Source organism: Lithobates pipiens, unplaced genomic scaffold, assembly GCF_037356315.1.
Source record: "Lithobates pipiens isolate NorthernLeopardFrog02 unplaced genomic scaffold, aLitPip1_a1.2 Scaffold_8, whole genome shotgun sequence".
NCBI lineage: Eukaryota > Metazoa > Chordata > Amphibia > Anura > Ranidae > Lithobates > Lithobates pipiens.
This window is the reverse complement of record NW_027507903.1, coordinates 19,050,010-19,073,856: the sequence shown is the minus strand read 5'-3', so window position 1 is coordinate 19,073,856 and position 23,847 is coordinate 19,050,010. Positions and strand designations below refer to the sequence as shown.

The 23,847-nt window shown below is 46.1% G+C and overlaps 1 protein-coding gene across 1 annotated transcript in view; it reads left to right on the top strand.

Moving 5' to 3' along the window:
• Positions 1-9,403: 9,403 nt before the first annotated feature.
• Positions 9,404-23,847, top strand: part of LOC143963575 (pyroglutamyl-peptidase 1-like protein) — a 72,857-nt gene continuing 58,413 nt past the window's right edge. The window contains exons 1-3 of the mRNA XM_077473256.1: positions 9,404-9,467; positions 11,030-11,082; positions 18,099-18,215. Of these exons, the coding sequence (XP_077329382.1) occupies positions 9,434-9,467; positions 11,030-11,082; positions 18,099-18,215 (204 nt within the window). The 5' untranslated portion in view covers positions 9,404-9,433. The remainder of the gene's footprint in view (positions 9,468-11,029; positions 11,083-18,098; positions 18,216-23,847) is intronic.

The following is a 23,847-nucleotide window of genomic DNA, read 5'->3' as shown; positions in this document are numbered from 1 at the left end:
TTACTACTGACCCCTCTGTCATGTACTAATGACCCCTGAACTCTATGTAACTTACTACTGACCCCTGAATACATCACTGCTGACCCTTGAACTCTCTGTCACTTACTACTGACCCCTGAACTTTCCATCACTTACTACTGACCCCTGTGTCACTTGCTCCTGACCCCTGAACTCTGTGTCACTACTGACCCTTGACCTCTGCATCATCTTCTACTGACCCCTGTGTTGCTTACTGCTGACCCCTGAACTCCATGTCACTTACTGCTGACCCCTGAACTCTACGTCACTTACTGCTGACCCCTGAGCTCGACATCACTTACTGCTGACCCCTGAACTCGACGTCACTTACTGCTGACCCCTGAACTCTACGTCACTTACTGCTGACCCCTGAGCTCGACATCACTTACTGCTGACCCCTGAACTCGACGTCACTTACTGCTGACCCCTGAACCCTACGTCACTTACTGCTGACCCCTGAACTCGACGTCACTTACTGCTGACCCCTGAACTCTACGTAACTTACTGCTGACCCCTGAACTCTACGTCACTTACTGCTGACCCCTGAACTCAAGGTCACTTACTGCTGACCCCTGAACTCGACGTCACTTACTGCTGACCCCTGAACTCTACATCACTTACTGCTGACCCCTGAACTCGACGTCACTTACTCCTAACCCATGAACTTTACATCACTTACTACTGACCCCTGTGTCACTTACTCCTGACCCCCTGAACTCTGTGTCACTACACTTACTGCTGACCCCTGAACTCTATGTCACTTAATACTGACCCCTGTGTCACTGCTGACCCCTGAACTCTACATTATTATTATTATTCAGGATTTATATAGCGCCAACAGTTTGCGCAGCGCTTTACAACATGAGGGCAGACAGTACACTTACAATACAAATCAATACAGGAGGGACTAGAGGGCCCTGCTCGTTAGAGTTTACAATCTAGAAGGGAGGGTCAAGTTGAAACAAAAAAGGTAATGACTGTGGGGGATGAGCTGATGGAGAAAATGAAAATACAGTTGTTAGGTGTGGGTAGGATAGGCTTCTCTGAAGAGAAGGGTTTTCAGGGATCGTCTTAAAGTTAATAAAGTAGGAGATAGGCGGACAGATTGGGGTAGGGCATTCAATAGGATTGGAGAGGCTTTGGAAAAGTCCTGGAGGCGAGTATGGGAGGAGGTGATGAGGGAGCTAGAGAGCAGGAGGTCTTGAGAGGAACGAAGAGGACGAGTAGGTTGGTATTTAGAGACCAAGCTAGTGATGTAGCTGGGGGCAGAGTTGTGGATGGCTTTGTATGTAATTGTTAGTATTTTGAATTTAATTCTTTGGCTGAGTGGAAGCCAGTGGAGGGATTGACAGAGAGGAGTAGCAGACACAGAGCGATTGGTAAGGTGGATGAATCTGGCAGCAGCATTCATGATGGATTGAAGAGGTGATAGACTATGTAGAGGTAAGCCAATGAGAAGGGAGTGATTTAAGAGCTTTGTTGTGTCATTGGTTAGAAAGGGGCGTATTTTGGAGATGTTGCAGAGGTTGAGGCGGCAGGATTTGGACAGTGATTGGATGTGTTGCTTGAAGGAGAGTTCAGAGTCCAGGACTACACCTAGAACCTTGGCATGTGGGGATGGGTTTATGGTTGTGCCATCAATTTGGACAGTGAGATCAGGGGAAGGGGCATATGGGGGAGGAAAAATTACAAGTTCGGTTTTGGATAGATTGAGTTTGAGGAAGTGATGTGACATCCAGGCTGATATATCTGATAGTAAATTAGTGATACGTGAGGAGACAGAGGGAGTGAGCTGAGGGGTAGAGAAATAGATTTGGGTGTCGTCAGCGTAAAGGTGGTATTGGAAGCCATGGGAGGCTATCAGTTGACCCAGGGAGGAGGTATAGATTGAAAATAGGAGCGGTCCAAGAACAGAACCTGGGGGGACCCCAACAGAGAAAGGAAGAGGAGAGGAGGAAGTAGAGTTTTAAGAAACGGTAAAGGTGCGGTTAGATAAGTAGGAAGAGAACCAGCGAAGAGTACAGTCACGTAGACCAAAGGTGTGGAGTATTTTGAGGAGGAGGAGGTGGTCAACCGTGTCAAAGGCAGCAGAGAGGTCCAGGAGGAGGAGTACCGAATAATGTCGATTGGTTTTGGCCGTTAGTAGATCATTTGTTAGTTTTAGGAGAGCAGTTTCTGTGGAGTGTTGAGGACGAAATGCAGACTGAAGGGGATCAAGCAGGCCATTATCAGCGAGGTGGACACTCAGTCGGTTGTAGACCAGACGTTCAAGGAGTTTAGATAAGAAGGGGAGCAAGGAGATGGGGCGTAGGTTGTTAGGATTGGATGGGTCCAGTGAGGGATTTTTAAGTATGGGTTTGACAAGTGCATGTTTTAGAGAGTTGGGAAAGATGCCAGAAGAGAGGGAGAGATTGAAGATGTGGGTTAGAGAGTGTAGTATAGAGCCAGAGGGTGAACGTAGCATTTGTAAGGGAACAGGATCCAGAGGGCAGGTGGTAAGGTGGACATTACCAAGTAGTTTAGCAACTTCGTCTATAGTGGTGGGGTTGAAAGAGGGAAGTAATGATTGTGCCTGTGGGCATGATGTGTAAAGTGTGGAGGGTATCAGAACAGTAGAGATTTCTGCGCAAATTGTATCAATCTTCTGTTTGAAGTGATTGGCAATCTCCTGGGCAGTGAGTGAGTTGGCGGGTGGAGGCGGTGGAGGACGAAGTAGAGAGTTGAAGGTAGAGAAGAGTTGATGGGGACAGGATGATAGGTTGCTAATGAGAATGATAAAATAGGTCTGCTTGGTAGAGAGGAGGCTGGAATTGTATTTTTGGAGAGCAGATTTATATTGGTTGAAATCTTTCTGAGACTTGGTCTTATGCCACAGGCGTTCATGAGCACGACTACGTTTTTTCAGACTTCTAGTAACATCTGTTTGCCAAGGTTGAAGGGGTCGGGGCTTGATTCTGTGTGTAGTGAGGGGGGCCAGTGAGTCCAGTGAGGCTAGAAGTGAAGTGTTGTAGACAGAAGTGGCTAGGTTGGTGCAGGATAGGGGTGAGATTTTGTCGTAGAGATTGTCGACAGTAGAGTAGAGAAGTGAAGGGTTGAGATGACGTAGGTTTCTGCGGGTAACTTTAATGCGGTTGGAGGGAGAGGAGGTGAAGGAGAGGGAGAGAGTGAAACTAATAAGGTGGTGATCAGAGAGAGGGAATGGATAGTTAGAGAGGTTGCATGGAGTGCAAAGGTGAGAGAAAACAAGGTCAAGGATATTGCCTTCAGAGTGAGTCGGAGCATGTATCCACTGCTTCAGGTCAAAGGAGGAGGTTAGGCTGAGAAGTTTGGAAGGGGCAGGAGTGTTATGCCGCGATAAGACTTAGCCGCCGGACTTTCCGAACGGGCTACTTGCCCACACACGGCACTTTTTCAGCGGACTAATATGGCGTACTAAGTCCGCCGGACTATCCGCTGTACTTTTAAAATAAACGGACTCGCCCACACACACGCGGAGGAAAGTCCGATCATTTTGAGCACGTCTCCAGGTAGGCGGGGCCCGCGAAGGATGCGTCGCTGGCCCCGCCACCTGGTATAGACTTTAAGGGGAACCCCAACGGCAAAAAAAATCGGCGTGGGGGTCCCCCCCAGGTCCACATCAGACCCTTGTCCGAGCACGCTACCCGGCCGGCCAGGAAAGGGGGGGACGAGCGAGCGCCCCCCCCTCCTGAGCCGTACCAGGCCGCGTGCCCTCAACATGGGGGGGTGCTTGGGGAAGGGGGGCTGCGGCCCCCCCACCCCAAAGCACCTTGTCCCCATGTTGATGGGGACAAGGGCCTCTTCCCGACAACCCTGGCCGTTGGTTGTCGGGGTCTGCGGGCGGGGGGCTTATCGGAATCCGGGAACCCCCTTTAATAAGGGGGCCCCCGGATACCGGCCCCCACCCTATGTGAATGAGTATGGGGTACAATGTACCCCTATCCATTCACCTGTAAAATAAAGTAAAAAAAAACACAACACACAAGGGTTAAAATAGTTTATTGCACAGCTCCGGGGGTCTTCCGTCTTCGGGGGTCTTCTCGCCGGACTCCTCCGCTATCTTCTTCTAGCTCTTTTGCTAGCGGAGGAGTCCGGCTTTCTTCCTCGCCGCCGCCCTCTTCTTCCGACTTCGGGGGTCTTGTCCCCTTCTTCGGTTCTTCTGCTGGGCCACCGCGCCTTCTTCTAGCTCTTTTACAGGCGGTGGCCCGGTCTTCTGTCGCCGCTGTCGCCGCCTTCTGTTCTTCTCTTCAGATGTTGCCTCGTCGATTCCTCCGCTCACAATGGCACCGACGCGACGCGCGGCGACTTATAAAGCACCCCCCCATGTTGAGGGCACGCGGCCTGGTACGGCTCAGGAGGGGGGCTGCTCGCTCATCCCCCCCTTTCCTGGCCAGCCGGGTAGCGTGCTCGGTCAAGGGTCTGATGTGGACCTGGGGGGGACCCCCACGCCGATTTTTTTCGGCGTTGGGGTTCCTCTTTAAGTCCATACCAAGTGGTGGGGCCAGCGACGCATCCTTCGCGGGCCCCGCCTACCTGGAGACCCGCTCAAAATGAGCGGACTTTTCTACGGGCGGGAAAAGTCCGTTCATTTCAAAAGTACGGCGGACTGGCATACGCACGGCCGGTTTGCCCGCTGAAATGCAAGTCCAGCGGGAAGATTGGAGTGCAAAACTACTTTCTAAGTCCGCCGTACTTTTGGGTAAAAAAAGTCCGCCGGAGGCTACACACGGGGGGATTGTCCGGCGGACTTGAGTTTGCCGGACTTTTCCACCCGATTGTTTGATCGTGTGTACGCGGCATTAGTATTAATAGGGGTGTTGAAGTCCCAGAGAATGATTGTGGGGATTTCAGAAGAAAGAAAGTAGGGTAGCCAGGCAGAGAAGTCATCAAGAAATGTTGATACTGGTCCAGGGGGCCTGTAGATCACAGCTATCCTTAGAGAAATTGGAGTGAAAAGACGAATGCAGTGTGCTTCGAAAGAGGAGAGTGATAGAGAGGGAGGTGGCTGAAGTACCTGAAAGGTGATCGGGCAAGCCAATGATGTTCCGCAGGTGGTACTCTCCTCCCTCCACTCAGCTGACCTGTTCCTGGCTATTCCTTAAATAAAGTATGTCTCCCATAGCTTCTACGCGTTTCACAGTTTTGCGTTGTGAGTTTTGCATCGACCGATGAGCTGGGTAATTGGTTCTCAAACTTGGCAGATGTCACTGCTTGGATGGTAAAATACCGTGTACACACGAGCGGACTGTCTGACAGAAAAAGTCAGACGGAACCTTTTCATCGTATATTCCGATCGTGTGTATGCCCCATCAGACTTTTTACGTCAAAAATTCTGACGGACCTAGAAAGAGAACATGTTTACGCGGAATCAATTCCTATCGGAAAAAACTCTGTATGCTCTGTATGCTGTTCTGACGTACCAAAAACAACGCATGCTCTGAAGCATGCACGAGACGGAAGCTATTAGCTACTGGCTATTAAACTTCTTGTTTCTAGTACAGTCGTACGTGTTGTACGTCACCACGTTCTTGACGGTCGGAATTTGGTGTGATCGTGTGTACGCAAGACAGTCTCAGCGGAATTCTGTCAGAATACCATCGGAAAAACCTTCAGAGTTTATTCCGACGGGAAAACCGGTCGTGTGCACAGGGCAAAAGGAGGACTGCCCGTTGTCTTGGCATGTCCTCCTTTCTGTCAGATCAAAGGGGTGTTTACAGCGACCAGTGACCAACCGTCTGGTCATCTTGTTTAGGGGTTGGTTGCTGGGAGGTGTCTATACTCATGGCCATGTCCCAGGTACACTTTGTGATACATATTCATATCTCCGCATGTCTACTGTTTACAGACTGCGAATATCCATATTATTGTTCAGTGTGACATTTGCTTCAAAACTAAGACACACATGCCAGGTCTTCAAGGCCTAGTTTACCTAGGAGGAATAAGGGGTACCAGTGGTTTCCCATATGACCTGACATAGAGGTGTCTGGACTTGAAATGTTACAACTTATCTGAGGAAACTAAATATATCCATATTATGGCTGTGCTGTTATTATTTTGGAAGTTATGCTGAAATTTCATACTTATTCCACTGTTTAAGCTTTATGTGCACTAAGGTATTTACGACCGGTATCTGCTGGTTCTCTGAATTGAGAGGGTGACAGTTTTACGATAGGCCTGGACATCCTGCCAGGCCGACATTAGCTGTTTTTTCAGACCTAGCCTGGTCCTGCTTTCTCTATGTTGAGCAGGGGTGGACTGACCATCGGACCACTCACGCACTTGCCGAAGGCCCCATGCCACTAGGGGGCCCCATCAGGGTTGCCAGCCTCAATAAAACCAGGGACAGTATGTAAAAAATTGTGTTTTTTTTTTACATCTGTCTCTGAAATGTCCCTTACAGACATCCTTTTGGTCTAAAAATCCTGAGATTATAGCTGCCCCGCCTCTCCAGTACCTTCTCAGCCAATAGAAACATGTCTGTGTATACTGTGTGATTGTATACTGTGTGTGTGTGTGTGTGTGTGTGTGTGTGTTTGTGTCTACTGTGTGGCCCCATAATCTCTGATTGCCCGGGGGCCCCATGAGTTGTCAGTCCACCCCTGATTTTGAGATAACAGCTCTTTTGAAGTACAGTGCCTTGCGAAAGTATTCGGCCCCCTTGAACTTTTCAACCTTTTGCCACATTTCAGGCTTCAAACATAAAGATATAACATTTTTATTTTTTGTGAAGAATCACCAACAAGTGGGACACAATTGTGAAGTGGAACGAAATCTATTGGATTTTTGAAACTTTTTTAACTAATAAAAAAATGAAAAGTGGTGCGTGCAAAATTAATCGGCCCCCTTGCGTTAATACTTTGTAGAGCCACCTTTTGCTGCGATTACAGCTGCAAGTCGCTTGGGGTATGTCTCTATCAGTTTTGCACATCGAGAGACTGAAATTCTTGCCCATTCTTCCTTGCAAAACAGCTCGAGCTCAGTGAGGTTGGATGGAGAGCGTTTGTGAACAGCAGTTTTCAGCTCTTTCCACAGATTCTTGATTGGATTCAGGTCTGGACTTTGACTTGGCCATTCTAACACCTGGATACGTTTATTTGTGAACCATTCCTTTGTAGATTTTGCTGAATGTTTGGGATCATTGTCTTGTTTGAAGATAAATCTCCGTCCAAGTTTCAGGTCTTTTGCAGACTCCAACAGGTTTTCATCCAGAATGGTCCTGTATTTGGCTGCATCCATCTTCCCCTCAATTTTACCATATTCTCTGTCCCTGCTGAAGAAAAGCAGGCCCAAACCATGATGCTGCCACCACCATGTTTGACAGTGGGGATGGTGTGTTGAGGGTGATGAGCTGTGTTGCTTTTACGCCAAACATATCGTTTTGCATTGTGGGCAAAAAGTTGGATTTTGGTTTCATCTGACCAGAGCACCTTCTTCCACATGTTTGGTGTGTCTCCCAGGTGGCTTGTGGCAAACTTCAGACGAGACTTTTTGTGGATATCTTTGAGAAATGGCTTTCTTCTTGCCACTCTTCCATAAAGGGCAGATTTGTGCAGTGTACGACTGATTTTTGTCCTATGGACAGACTCTCCCACCTCAGGTGTAGTTCTCTGCAGTTCATCCAGAGTGATCATGGACCTCTTGGCTGCATCTCTGATCAGTCTTCTCCTTGTCTGAGCTGAAAGTTTAGAGGGACGGCCAGGTCTTGGTAGATTTGCAGTGGTCTGATACTCCTTCCATTTCAAAATGATCGCTTGCACAATGCTCCTTGGGATGTTTAAAGCTTGGGAAATCTTTTTGTATCCAAATCCGGCTTTAAACTTCTCCACAACAGTATTACGGACCTGCCTGGTGTGTTCCTTGGTCTTCATGATGCTCTCTGCGCTTTCAACAGAACCCTGAGACTATCACAGAGCAGGTGCATTTATACAGAGACTTGATTACACACAGGTGGATTCTATTTATCACCATCAGTCATTTAGGACAACATTGGATCATTCAGAGATCCTCGCTGAACTTCTAGAGTGAGTTTGCTGCACTGAAAGTAAAGGGGCCGAATAATTTTGCACGCACCACTTTTCAGTTTTTTATTTGCTAAAAAAGTTTAAAATATCCAATAGATTTCGTTCCACTTCACAATTGTGTCCCACTTGTTTGTGATTCTTCACAAAAAATTAAAATTTTATATCTTTATGTTTGAAACCTGAAATGTGGCAAAAGGTTGAAACGTTCAAAGGGGCCGAATACTTTCGCAAGGCACTGTATAAAGCCTACGAATTCCTGAACATAAGGGAGGAGGGAGTTCTAGTGCAATGTTACACTGTTAGCCAAGCTGTCATGGCTGCCCTAAGGTCAGGGCCGTCTTTAAGGCAGGACAAAAGGGGCAGCTGCCCTGGGCCCTGTCATTGTTGTGGGGCCCAAAGCAGCTGCCCCATACTTGCCAACTGTCTCAGTTTAAATTCCCTTGTCCCTTGAAGTTTTAGTCCTGTGCTGTGTCCCGATATCTCTGTGTGAAGTGCTGGTACTACTGCTGCCCAACTCTGCCCTATTGTTGTGTACAGATGACTCACCTGCAGACCCTGTGTTTACATGTAAATAACTGGCATTCATATGTAAAAGATGGCGGTATTACTAAATAAATAGCTGTGGCTGACGGCATTGATGTGTAAATAACGGTGGCAGTCATATGTATATCACTCCCCCCCCCCTGCATTAATGAGATTATGTGCTGTAACCTCTAGCAACCATTCAGTGAGCAGTATTACTGTACAGTAATCTCTAGCAACCAATTAACAAACAGAAATGATTTGCTGTAACCTCTAGCAACTAATCAGTGAGCCGTAAAGTGTGCTGTAACCTCTAGCAACCAGTCATTAAGCAGTAATGAAATGCTGTAACCACTGGCAACCAATTGCAATTGCTGCCTGATCTGGCACAGTGAATTGACTTTAAGTCTAGCTGCTATTTATTGTATGTCTCAGAACAGGTGGAGAGGGAAATTGCATGGGGGGGGGGGGGGGGGGTCAAGAAATTTTTTGCCCCCGGGTCCAATCAATATTAAAAACGGCCCTGCCTAAGGTTCTCAAACAACATGGCCAGTAGCTACAGCTTTACATGTGTCCAGTACGTGATATCGTTACAGTGACACCTGGCAGAGAATGTCTGCAGAAGCATCTGCATGGTTTCTTTTTTTCTTTTTATATTTTTTGTGCCACATTGGAAAATCCACATTCACATAAGTCAGTTGTCCCCAATAGTAGAAGCTAACTTTTCTTTTTTTATCTAGTATGTTTAGGACAGATATCAACATTCACTAAATTATCTTGACTGTACTGAAAATAATCTTCAAGTATTGATCAATTATTTTTCCGCTGTACAGGCTCTTCCAGCAGCCTGATAAATGGCATCCAATTCAAATCTGATCATTGTCACAGGTAAGATTCTTTATAGTCTTCTAACCACACTGTAGTTTAACCACTTCATCTCCGGAAAGTTTACCGCCCCTTCATGACCCAGCCATGTTTTGCGACACGGCGCTGCGTTACTATAACTGACAATTGCGTGGTCAATGCTACACTGTATCCAAATAAAATGATGTCCTTTTCCCCACAAATAGAGCTTTCTTTTGGTGGTATTTGATCACCTCTGCATTTTTTTTTTTATTAATTTTTTTGCGCTATAAATAAAAAAAGAGCGAAAAGTTTGAAAAAAAAAATTTTTTTTACTTTCTGCTATAATATATATCCCCCAAAAATAAATAAAAAGTGTAGGCCGATATATATTTGTCTACATGTTTTTGGTAAAAAAAGAAAATCGCAATAGGCCAGTGATGGCGAACCTTGGCACTTGAGCATCATGGGAAATGTAGTTCCAAAACATCTGGGGTGCCAAGGTTCGCCATCACTGCAATAGGCTATAAAACATATCTTAGCCCTTGTACACACGGTCGGAGATTCCGACGGAATGTTTCCTATCGGAGCGTTTTGTCGAATATTCCGACTGTGTGTGGTCTGCATCAGACTGTTTCCGTCGGAATATCCGACGGACAAACTTTTCCAACTTGCCGGTAAAATTTTCCGACAAAATGCTCCGATCGGACATACTCCGATCATGTGTAGCCTACTCCGACGGACAAAGTGCCACGCATGCTCAGATCAAATTCCTAGACCAAAGCTATTGGCTACTAGCCTGAACGTAGTCCCGTCGTAACGAAATAACGTCATCACATTATGTCCAATGGGATTTTCCGACAACCTAGTCCGACCGTGTGTATGCAACATCACTTCCGGACCTCTTCCGGAATTAATCCGTCGGAATTACTCCGATGGATTTGGTTGTCGGAATTTCCGACCGTGTGTACAAGGGCTAAGAAAAAAATTGTAAAAAATACAACTTTCTTAATAAATTTAGGCAAATTTTTGGTAAAAATTTTCTTTACAGCTGAAGCTGCTCTGTGAGTGCCGGGCGCCGGATCTCCACCAGGAACCTGACGATTATCAGGCAGAGACACAGAACGGGACTCTATGTAAACGATGCAAAGTTCCATTCTGACAAGGAATAAAATTCATCACTTCCCTTACTAATAGCATTGGATATATTTTATAGCAGAAAGTAAAGCATATTGGAATTTTTTTTTTCAAAATTGTTAATCTTTTTTTGTTTATAGCACACAAAGTAAAAAATCCAGGGGTGATCAAATACCACCAAAAGAAAGCTCTATTTGTTGGAAAAAATGACACAAAGATTATTTGGGTACAGCGTTGCATGACCGCGTAATTGTCAGTTAAAGTAACGCAGTGCCATATCACAAAAAATGGCCTAATCATAAAGTGGGGGGGGGGGTAAATCTTCTGGAGGTCAATTGGTTAAGCAAGCTGATCCAGTTGATAAATACATTTTTTTTAAAAAAATGAAAAAAGCAAGCTGATCCAGTATTCAGTTAGGCATATTGGTATTTCTAGAATTATAGTTATTATAATCTCTTTTTTTTTGGAAGGTTTTGGTCCTTACAGAAACTATCTTGTGAATTCCAGCTGGGAAGCAGTAAAGGTAAGTTTGGGTACCTCCTGACACACTATAACAAGTTACAGCACGGAATTATTTTTGTTAAAGTTACATAAAATTATTTTGGTACTATTGGGATATATACCCAATTGGAGAAAACCTTAAAGTGGTGTTGCCACCAAAAAATAAAAAATAGTTTTAAATTCTTAAAAAAATAAAAAAATAAATAAGAATTGGAAAAAATAATAATTTTTTACTCACCTCTAAATGCCTGTTGCTAGGGGTCCCTCGTAGTCTGCCTTCTTCCTTGCCCGGGCTGGTGACATCACTTCCCCTCGTGGCGCACAGTCATCTGGGACCTGTCACGTGTCCCAGATGACTGCTGCGTATCACGGCGCCCTGCGCTGCTCGCGCATGTGCAGTGGGTGCCCGGCTGTGAAGCCACAGCCGGGTGCCCACAGTAAGAATGAGGGTGCCGCGAGCGGAGCGGGGAACGAGGGGGGGGGGGGGCTTCATTGCCGCGCATCACTGGACCCTGGGACAGGTAAGTGTCCGATTATTAAAAGTCAGCAGCTGCAGTATTTGTATTGTATTTTTTTTTTTAGGGGGCACCCCACTTTAAAGTGGTTGTAAACCCTTCATATACCCAATGAAGTGACTGGCCTCAGGGGATGCTTATAGATGAAACAAATCCTCCTCCATAAGTTGTACCTGTTTATCTGCAGTCTCCCCCCCCCCCCCTTCACACAGCACACAGGAACAGAGCTGAGGCTGTCAATCACAGGCTGTGTGCTGGAGCTCCCTCCCATCACAATTTTTCTCATGGTGTCAGGAAAACTTGTCAGAAGTGACTCATGTTGATCGCAGAGTAACAAAGCAGCAGCCAGAAATGAAATGTTGTGCTCTTAATTGGGACAAGAGAGGTATGCTTTGTTCATATTTCATGTCTGAGGTTTACAACCACTTTAACCACTTCAATACCCGCCCATTGTCATATGACGTCTGCAGATGGGATCTCCCATCCTGGGCAGGTGTCGTATGACGTCCTCGGCTTTCCGGCAGTATAGGGGGCGCACTCGCACCGCTGTGTCACCGAGGAGTCCATACACTTGCCTGGCGGCCGCAATGTCCACCGGGCACCCGCGATCCATTGTGACAGAGCAGGAATGTGGATCTGTGTGTTTAAACAACGTGGTAAACACACACACATCCACATCCTGTCAGGGGAAATGAGACAGAACCTGTGTTCCTGCTATATAAGAACACTGATCGGTCTCCTCCCCAAGTCAGTCCCATCCCCCCCACAGTTAGAATCACTCCCTAGGTAACACATTTAACCCCTTGATCGCCCCCTAGTGTTAACCCCTTCCCTGCCAGTTATACAGTAATCAGTGCATATTTATAGCACTGATCACTGTATAGATGTCAGTGGTCCCAAAATAGTGTCAAAAGTATCCAATCTATCCGCCGCAATGTCACAGTCATGATAAAAATTGCAGATCACCGCCATTACTAGTAAAAAGAATAAATAATAATAAAAATGCCATAAATCAATAATCTATTTTGTAGGCACTATAACTTTTGCGCAAACCAATCAATAAACGCTTATTGTGATTTTCTGTTTTACCAAAAATATGAAGAAGAATACATATCAGCCTAAACTGAGGGAAAAAATCGTTAAAAAAAAAAAAAATTGGGATATTTATTAAAGCAATAAAATTAAATAAAAAACGCAGAGATGATCAAATGCCACCAAAAGAAAGCTCTATTTGTGGGGATAAAAATGATACAAATTTCGTTTGGGTACAGTGTTGCACGACCGCGCAATTGTCATTTAAAATGTTACATCGCTGAAAGCTGAAAATTGGCCTGGGCGGGAAGGGGGTGAAAATGCCCGGTATTGAAGTGGTTAAGGGCCGGTTCACACCAGGAATCACACAGGAACGCGCGCGCAGTCATGTGTGATTCCTGTGCGATTTGAGTGCAGTGCGTTTTTAGCCCATTCATTTGAATGAGCTGAAATCACACTGCATTGTTCCAAAAGTAGCGCATGCACTATTTTTTTTTTTTTTTTTTTTTTTAATAACTAACAATTAAAAAAAAAATTTTTTTTTAAATTAAAAGTGAAAAACAGGTAACATACAGTGGACATCACACAAGGCCAACAACGGCCCCTACTTTTAAAAACACACTGCAACAGGGTCCCATGGTATTTTGGTATCGTGCGATTCCCTGCAGACAAATTCACTGTGTTTGCTATCTGCGTTTGGACTGTTGTTACTTATACACTGGCGCCCGCTGCAGATCGCAAACACAGCGCATTGTGAATGCAATACAGGGAACTCAGGTTTCCTGCACCGCATGCCAGCATGAACGGGGCACTTAGTGTCATTCGAAGGCTCCTTCTAGATGGCGTGGACTCCGTCCCAATCAACAGGTGGTCCCCTGCCGATCGGAGCAGAGCGCTTGGATGACAGGACCATGTACGCTCAGTTTCTGTAGAGCGGACACGGGCAGAGCCTGCTCTGCTCTATGGTTGGCTGAGCGTACACGGACCTGTCATCCTCCCGCTCAGCTCGGATCAGCAGGAGATCACCTACCTCCAGGTCCAATCCGGTCTGCTAAATAAAACAGAAGGGGGATCGAATAGAAGGGTAGTTGGGTGGATTGAATCTGAGGGTAGTTGGGTGTAAATGGACAGCGACGTACACACCGACTACCCTACGATTCGACCCACCCAACTTCCCTTCGATTTAATTCCTCTTCCGTTTTTTTTATTGAACAGACCAGGTCGGGCCCCGGAGGTGGGCGGGTATAAACAGGCACAAGTCGCTTTACACCCGCCTGTCCATAGAGTTGAACGGACCATCCGATCAGGTCCACCTGAAAAACTGACAGGAGGACCTGATCAGACCCGCCGTTTGAAAGGGGCCTAATGCCGCGTACACAGGGTCGGACTTTGTCAGAAAAGGTCAGACCGAATAATTTCATCGGATATTCCAATCGTGTGTGGGGCTTTATCTGACATTCTTTTTCAAAAATTCAGACGGACCTAGAAATAGAATTTTTTTTAAATCTTTCCGACGGAATCAATTCCTATGGGGAAAACCGTTTGTCTGTATGCTAGTCCGACAGACCAAAAACAACGCAAGGGCAACTATTGGCTACTGGCTATTGAACTTCCTTTTTCTAGTCCCGTCATATGTCATCGCGTTCTAAACGAACAGATTTTTGTGTGATTGTGTGTAGGCAGGTCCGTTTCAGTGAAACTCCGTCGGAAAGACCGTCAGAGTTTATTCTGATGGAAAAAACGGTCGTGTGTACGTGGCATAAGAATTCTCTATTCTTAAGAAAGAGCAGCCATTTAGTAGGTGTTCTAGAAAAACAATGGCCAATCCATTTTACTCTGACTGCATAATTCTTAAATCTTTTACCACATATAGATATTAACCACTTCAGGATGGCAATATGTATATATACACTGTACTTTGCGGCTTTAAAGTGGTTTTACTGGGGGTTATGGCTGATTTTATTATTGTATTGCTGTCTCATGAAAGCACTCCGAGCAGGTTGTGAGTCGCTGGCTTGCAGAGACAGCCCCCTCCCGCCATCCGTCAGTGTTTCTTGAGCTTACCTTTTGCGCCGGTTCGCCCAAGAGTAACAATCCAATGGTGCGGCTCACTGCTCCCATAGGCGATAAAAGATTAGATCCTCTTAGCCCCTGTACACACGGTCGGACATTCTGCCAACCAAATCCGTTGGATTTTGTCCGACAGATTTTGTCCGACGGATTGTGTCCGAAACTGTTGCATACGCACGGTCGGACCAAGTTGTCAGAAAATCTGATTGTTCAGAACGTGATGACTTTATGTCATTACGACGGGACTACGTTCAGGCTAGTAGCCAATAGTTTTGGTGTAGGAATTTGATCTGAGCATGCGTGGCACTTTGTCCGATCGGAATTCTCTACACATGATCGGAGTATGTCCGATCGGACCAGTTTGTCGGAAAATGTTTCCAACAAGTTGGAAAATTGGGTCCGACGGATATTCAGACGGAATCAGTCCAATGCATACCACACACAGTCGGATTATCTGACAACATGGTCCGATAGGACACATTCCGACAGATTCTCCGACCGTGTGTACAAAGGCTTAGATCGCCTCTATGGTCTTGGAGGACCAGAGCAACATCATGATATCATTTCCGGTCCAGGCTGGAGGTAAATAATATTTTTTTTAAGCAAAAGATCAATTTTTTTTTGATCTTTTGCTTTAAAAAAAAAAGATTATTTACTTCCAGCCTGGACCGGAAATGACATCATGATGTTGCTCCAGTCCTCCAAGGCCATAGAGGCGATCTAAGAGGATCTGCTCTTTAATCGCCTATGGGATCAGTCATCCGCACCATTGGATTGTTACTCTCAGGCAAACCCTGAGATCGCCTCTATGGCCTCGGAGGATCTTTTTTTTTTTTGGATCTTTTGCTTTTAAAGGTAAATGAGCTATCTGAGGTCTTTTTGACCCAAAATCTCTCAGTAAAGAGGTCTTGTCATCCTTATTTCTTTTACAAGGGATGTTTACATTCCTTTTAATAGGAATAAAAGTAATAAAAATAAAAGAATAAAAGAGACAGTGTAAGAAAAAAAAAATTAAATACATTTTAAAAAGGAACGAATGGGAATGGCGTTCTTGTACTTTTTCCACATCAGTTACGCTGTTCCCTTTACGCTGTGGTTGCACCGGCGCCCAGGGCTGATCCTGGGAGGCTTAGGTGCAGAGTCTTCCCCTCCCTCCTCCTCCTCTTGTGTACCTCACACACTGCAATGTTAGGCGGCTGGCCACTGTAACAAAGTCCCTCCTCCTAGACCCGCTCTTGCAATAGGCGGAATTCAACTTCCCAGCATTGGATCAGTGTTCTGCCTATCACAGAAGCCGGTCCAGAAGCCGGGACATTGTTACAGTGGCCGGCCCCTGAACGTTGCAGACCCAAGCTCCATGTGTGATCCAGGCACAAGTAAGTCTGTATTTCATGGGCACAGTGAGTCTGCATTTCATGGGCGCATTGAGTCTGCATTCCATGGGCATAAGTGAGTCTGCATTACATGGGCATGCACAGTGAGTCTGCATTACATGGGCACGTGTAGTCTGCAATGATGGGCACAGTGAATCTGCAATGATGAGTACAGTGAGGCTGAAATGATGGACACAGTGAGGCTGCTATGATGGGCACAGTGAATCTGCATTTCATATGCACAGTAAGTCTGCAATGATGGGCACAGTGAGACTGTAATGATGGGCACAGTGATGCTGCAATGATGGGTACAGTGAATCTGCATTTCATGGGCACAGTAAGCCTTCAATGATGGGCACAGTGAGTCTGCAATGATGGGCACAGTGAGGCTACAATGATGGCACAGTGAGTTTGCAATGATGGGCACAGTGAGTCTGCATTAATGGGCACAGTGAGGCTGCATTGATGGGTACAGTTAGTCTGCAATGATGGGCACAATGAGACTGCAATGATGGGCACAGTGAGTCTGCAATGATGAGCACAGGTAGGTCTGCATTGATGGACATGGTGAGGCTGCATTGATGGGTACAGTTAGTCTGCAATGATGGGAAAAGTGAGGCTGCAATGATGGGCACAGTGAATCTGCAATGATGGTCAAAGTGAGGCTGCATTGCATGGGCACAGGGGGAGTCTGCATTTGATGAGCACAGTGAGACTGCAATGATAGGCACAGTGAGGCTGCAATGTTGGGCACAGTGGGGCTGCATTTCATGGGTACAGTAAGTCTGCAATGATGGGCACAGTGAGTCTGCAATGATGAGCACAGGTGGGTCTGCATTCATGGGCACAGGGGAGTCTACATTCATGGGCACAGGGGAGTCTGCATTTCATGGGCACAGTGAGGCTGCAATGATGAGCACACTGAGGCTGCATTGAATGGCACAAGTGAGTCTGCATTTCATGGGCACAAGTGAGTCTGCATTCCATGCGGAAAGTGAGTCTGGAATGATTGGCACAGTGAGTCTGCATTTCATGGGTCTCCATTGCATGGGCACGATGAGTCTGCAATAATGGGCACGATAAGGCTGCAATGATGGGCACAATGAGTCTGCAATGATGGGCACAGCAAGTCTGCATTGATGGGCAAAGTGAGTCTGCATTGATGGGCACAGTGAGTCTGCATTGATGAGCACAGTAATTCTGCAATAATGGGTACAGTGAGGCTGCAATGATGGGCACAGGTGAGTCTGCATTTCATGGACACAGTGAGTCTGCAATGATGGGCACAGTGAGGCTGCAATGATGGGAACAGTGAGACTGCATTGATGAACATAGTGAGGCTGCATTGATGGGCACAGTGAGGTTGTACTGCATGGGCACAGGTGAGTCTGTATTTCATGGGCACAGTGAGTCTGCGTTGATGGACACACTAAGTCTGCAATGATGGGCACAGTGAGTATGCATTGATTGACACAGTGAGGCTGCATTCATGGGCAGAGGGGAGTCTGCATTCATGTGCACAGGTGAGTCTGCATTTCATGGGCACAGTGAGGCTGCAATGATGGACACACTGAGGCTGCATTGAATGGCACAAGTGAGTCTGCATTTCATGGGCACAGGGAATCTGCATTTCATGGGCACAGGTGAGTCTGCAATGATGGGCACAGTGAGGCTGCATTGATGGGCACAGTGAGGCTGCATTCATGGGTAGAGGGGTATCTGCTTTCATGTGCACAGGTGAGTCTGCATTTCATGGGCACAGTGAGGCTGCAATGATAGACACACTGAGGCTGCATTGAATGTCACAAGTGAGTCTGCATTTAATGGGCAAAGTGAGTCGGCATTTCATGGGCACAGTAAGTCTGCATTTCATGGGCACAGGGAATCTGCATTTCATGGGCACAGTAAGTCTGTAATGATGGGTGCAGTGAGACTGCAATGATGGGCACAGTGAGGCTGTATTTGAGAACTAGAAAGAGGAGCTTGTTTGCACCCCCAGCTATCGAGAGGTTCAGTAAGTTTATTTTATAAACTGTTTTTTTTTTCAGGAACTGGCAAAGCTTGGTCTTGGTGATGATGTCCATCTTGAGATCCTGGAACTTCCTGTGAAATATACTGAGGTGGAGAAGAGGATCAGGAAGATATGGGCAGAGCTACAACCTAAGGTTATTTTAGGATATTTTAACCAATTGACCTCCGGAAGATTTACCCCCCCTTCATGACCACTTGACCAGTCTCAGACCTTTTTTGCGATACAGCACTGCGTTACTTTAATTGACAATTGTGGGGTCGAGCGAAATAAAATGTATACCCTTCTTCCCCCACAAATAGAGCTTTCTTTTGGTGATATTTGATCACCACTGCGTTTTTTATTTTTTGCGCTATAAACAAAAACTGACCGAAAATTAAAAAAACAAAAAAACAAAACAATATTATTTACGTTTTACTATCCAATAAAAAAAATTGAAAAAAACAAACAAATTTCTTCTTAAATTAAGATAAGTATGTATTCTGCTACATAAATCCCAATATGCGTATACTGATTTTTTTGCGCAAAAGTTATAGCCTCTACAGACTCTGGGATATATATTTATTTATTTACATTTTTTTACTAGTAATAGAGGCGATCAGCAATAGCGAGGCTGCGATATTGCGGTGGACAATAACTGACACTTTTGACACTTTGCGGGAACCAGTGACATTAATACAATGATTAGTGCTAAAAAAATATACACTGTCACTGTACTAATGACACTAGCTGGGAAGGGATTAAACATCAGGGGTGGTCAAAGGGGTTCAAATAGTGCCTAACCAGCGTTTTACTATATTGTGTCAGGTGCTTTTACTATGGAAAGAGATGGGATTTAATCCCCGCTTTGCAGAGACACAAGCTCCACCCCCCCATTAGAACGCCAATCTGCCTTGTTTACATTGGCAGATTGCAGTCCTGCTTCTCTCCCCGATGATCGGCGGGTGCCGGCGGACATCAAGTACCCGACATCTGCCGATCGGCTTCTGCTGTGCATAGTGTCGGATTTACGTGATCTGGCGCACAGGTGCCGCCCTGTAGCAGTTAAACTGATTTAGGGAGGATGGGAAGTGGTTAAAGGGCAACTAAGGGCACCTGTATTTCGGTCTATACAAGTACCAAATACAGTTACTTTGTAATGTACAAGCCTTGCTAAGTAAATAAAATAAAAATATTTTCTCTATCGTACATCACAGGACACAGAACAAGCTATAAATCATGACTACTTGGTTAATGCGCCACCTACAGGTGATTGGACACTGGTAAAAAAAAATCCTTCCTATATAACTCCTCCCATGCAGGAAGTACCTCTATTTTTTGCCAATGTCCTTAGGGCGGCACAGTGGTGTAGTGCAGTGGCGTAACTAGAACCTTCAGGGCCCCGATGCAAGAAACCATGAAGGGCCCCCCTGAACCCCAGCCAGGGCCCTTCCCTCTGAGTCCAGCGGTGGAACTCCAGGGCGTGGTCACAGGTATGACCTTTGTGAGCCCTGTAGTTCCACCACTGGTATCAGTAGTTTTATTTTTTTTATTTTTTTTTTAGGTGCCCCATTGGGGGACTGTCCCTAGGCAGGATGGGGTCCCCATCCCCAGAAGAGATGAGGTCCTTTTCTCTAGGGCAGATGAAGTTACTGCCCCCAGGTGAGAAGGGGTCCCTGTCCCCAGGGGAGGTGGGGGTCCCTGTCCCCACGTGAGAAGGGGTCCCTGTCCCCAGGGGGAGATGGAGGGGGTATGTAATGGTGTGTGGGGGATGGGGTCCTCTCACTCACCATGACCAAGCTGCAGGCCGCGCACTTATCCATGTTGGCCTGGGCTCCATCCAGTGTGCTGGACGGGCGATCAGCCTGCAGTGTCCTCCGGGGGGCTCTCATAGGGCTGCACTGCATCTGTGTGCTTAAAGTTTGTTTACCCGGGAGAAGTATGCAGTGCAGTGTGGGCCGGACTCAGGGGGGGGGTGGGACTCTGGCTGGGGAGAACAGACATCGGAGGAGCAGGAGAGGGGTACTCTGAGGAGCCGGCCGAGGACACAGGTCATGCGGGGAATGCACAACTAAAGAGCAGCCAGGGCGATAGTTGAGCATGGAGCTCTGCTAGTCACCCTCCACCTCCAGCCACCCGTGTGCATGGTGCACTGGTACCCCTAGCTGCCTATGCTGCTGCCGGCCATATGTAGAGGGGGCTGCATGGGCCCCCTGCATCACAGGGCCCAGTTGCGGTCGCGACTGTTGCACCCCCTATAGTTATGCCCCTGGTGTAGTGGTTAGCACTCTCACCTAGCAGTAAAAAGGGTTGCTGGTTCGAATCCCAACCACGACACTACCTGCCTGGAGTTTGCATGTTCTGCCTGTGCCTGTGTGGGTTTCCTCCAGGTGCTCCGGTTTCATCCCACACTCCAAAGACATGCAGGTAGGTTAATTGGCTTCTGTCCAAAAAAAATAAATAAATTGTCCCTAGTATATGAATTGGGACCTTGGAATGTGGGCTCCTTGAGGGTTGGGACCGATGTGAGTGGGCAATGTTCATGGATATGGACAATTGTAGACACTCACTCAGGTTGAACTGGATGGACTTGTGTCTTTATTCAACCTTACTAATTATGTAACTATGTAAGGTGATGGAGATGGTGATTGATCCGCAGCTCTGCACAAACGCTAACATGTGCTCAGATGATTCCAGACTGGGAGTGAGGGTTTGGTATCATCCAAATCTGTTCCTTTGGCTATTGCACTTAAAGTGGAGGGCCACCCTGAAAACAAAAAAAATATTAAAAATTACAAAAAAATATAAAAAAAAAAAAATGAAAATTTTTTTTTTTTTTTACTTACCAGAAATGCCTGTTGCTAGGCACTTTCTCCTAATCTTCCTCTTCCTCCTCCGCGGAGATCTTCTGTCTTCTGTCTTCGTCGCGGCGTCTTCTGGGTAACGAGTCGCGCTGTGTTCTGGGAACTGTGTGTTCCAGAACACAGCACGTCCCATTCAGAAAGCGCTGCGGGACTCGCGCATGCGCAGTAGCTGCGGGACTCGCGCATGCGCAGTAGGAAACGGGCAGTGAAGCCGTAAGACTCCACTGCCTGTTTCCCTTACAAGGAATGGCAGCACCGGGACCCGAGAGCCGAGGGACGGGTCGGCCTCGGGCGGCCGACATCGCGGGCACCCTGGACAGGTGAGTGTGTTGATTAAGTCAGCAGCTGCAGTGTTTGCAGCTGCTGACTTTTTTTTTTTTTTTTTGTATAACCGGCCCTCCTCTTTAAATTGATGGTACCTGGACCCTACTGTGATAGAAGTCTGGAAACGGAGACAGCCTGTAATGTGACCATGCAGCGTTGGACCCTGCGAATTTGAAACCCTGTGCATAAACAACCAAGGTTTTTCTGGGAGAGTGCTTTACGGGTCCAGGGCAGCGGACCCCATGAAGAAGGCTCTAGTCCCGGAAGAGCCTCAGAGGCATTTCCCACTGTGATGGGTGAAGATTGGATCCTGATCTTCTCATGGACAGACCCTGCAGTGAGATTGGTGGGTGCCCAAGTAGCCTGCTGATATCCATTTACATACCTTCCAACTTTTCGAGATGGGAACAAGTGACACCTATTGGCAAAAGTGTGTAGGCATAGGAAACACCCCCTTAAAGGGGAATTAAACAGAAAAAGATTAGTTATACCCACGAGTGCTTTTTTACCACTACTATTCCTGCATATTGGCTTTTGAAATTTATAAATGCAGTAATTTAGAAATTGGCTGAAAGGTTTAGCACTGGGAAACACTTTTTGAAAGATTAACCACTTCAGCCCCGGAAGGATTTACCCCCTTCCTGACCAGAAAACCTTTTGTTATTTGCGATTTGGCACTGCGTCGCTTTAACTGACAATTGCGCGGTCAAGCGACTTTGTACCCAAACAAAATTAACGACCTTTTTTTTCCCACAAATAGAGCTTTTTTTTGCACTATACACAAAAATCGAACGACAATTTTGAAAAAAAAAAAAAAACAACAATTTTTTTTACTTCTTGCTATAACAAATATCCCCAAAGAAATATATAAAAAAAAAACACAAAATTTCTTCTTCAGTTTAGGCCGATATATATTCTACATATTTTTCCCTGGGACGTGGCTCCCAAACAAAATTGGCGTCCTTTTTTTCCCACAAATAGAGCTTTCTTTTGATAGTATCTGACCACCCCTGCGGTTTTTATTTTTTCAGCGCTATAAACAAAAAAATTGCGACAATTTTGAAAAAAAGCATTATTTTTAACTTTTTGCTATAATAAATATCCCCCAAAAATATATAAAAAAAACATTTTTTTCCTCAGTTTAGGAGGATACATATTCTTTTACATATTTTTGGTTAAAAAAAAAATCGCAATAAGCATTTATTGATTGGTTTGCACAAAAGTCATAGCGTCTACAAAATAGGGGATAGTTTATGGCATTTTTATTAATAATTTTTTTTTTACTAGTAATGATCAGCGTTTTTTATCGTGACTGCGACATTATGGTGGACACATCGGACAATTTTGACACATTTTTTTTTTTTAAATTGCATTGATTACTGTAAAAATATCACTGGTAGTGAAGGGGTTAACCACTAGTGGGGCGGGGTTAAGTGTGTCCTAGGGGAGTGTTTCTAACTGACTGGAGGATGGGCTTGTATGACCTGCACACTGATCGCTGCTCCCCATGGCAGGGAACAGACGATCAGTGTCCTGACATTAGGAAGAACGGGGAGATGCTGTTTACATCGGCATCTCCCCATTCTTGAGCTCTGTGACACGATCGTGGGTATCCCGTGGGCACGGTCACGGAGCTCGCGTCAGGCGCGCGCATATGGTGGAAATTTCAACATAACGTACAGGTACGTTACTTTGCCCAGCCGTGCCATTCTGCCGGCTTATATATGCCGACAGCGGTTCGGCAAGTGGTTAAAAAGTGCATTTTATATACAACTATATAGATCAGACCAAAATGAGGGACAAATGAGGAGGAAAGAGGGACTTTGTTCCCGAATCAGGGACAGTCCCTCGAAATCAGAGCCTGAGCCAAATTGTCCTTCATTCGTGCTTCACGCGCTCCGCTTCCAAACACTGCAGCTCACAGTGGGAGGGTTTCAATAACAGAGGCAGTGCTGTCCATCCAGAAACCAATGAAAAGAACTAGGTGTGACCAGGTGATGGTTGATAAATTACAATGTTCAAAGCCACGCCCCGCTCATCATTTTTTTAAATCTCCCTGTTGTGCAAGCAGGCTGCTAGGACCCTGAACGTAGGGACTCCCCCCCCAATGGGACTAGAAGCTGAACCTGAGCTAGCTAGTAAGTCCATCTGACCAATTTTCCATTTACTTATGACCTGCCATGCTCACAAATTCCACATAAGTAAAGGAGGAAGGGGAATGCCTTTATGTCAATCACCCGCAGGCAGCAGAAACCGAGGTATCTCTATTCCAATCACCTGCGTGCTCTAGTGTAGAGGAGACAGGAGATGATGTTGGAAAAAAGGTGCCGTAGGTCCCTAAGAAGCTAGATGATACCGCTCCTGGTTCCACAAGTGCAGAACCCTCAAGTCTTTGCTGGCATAAAAAGGGCCGTCAGGCAACCTCACACAGACACTGAACGCTCAGGCTTACACTCAACGGCTACTTTATTAGCTACACATGTTCAATTGCTTGGCGACACAAATTGCTAATCAGCCAACTACATGGCAGTAACTCAGTGCATTTAGGCATCTAGACGTGGGTGATGACGACTTGCTGAAGTTCAAACCGAGCATCAGAAT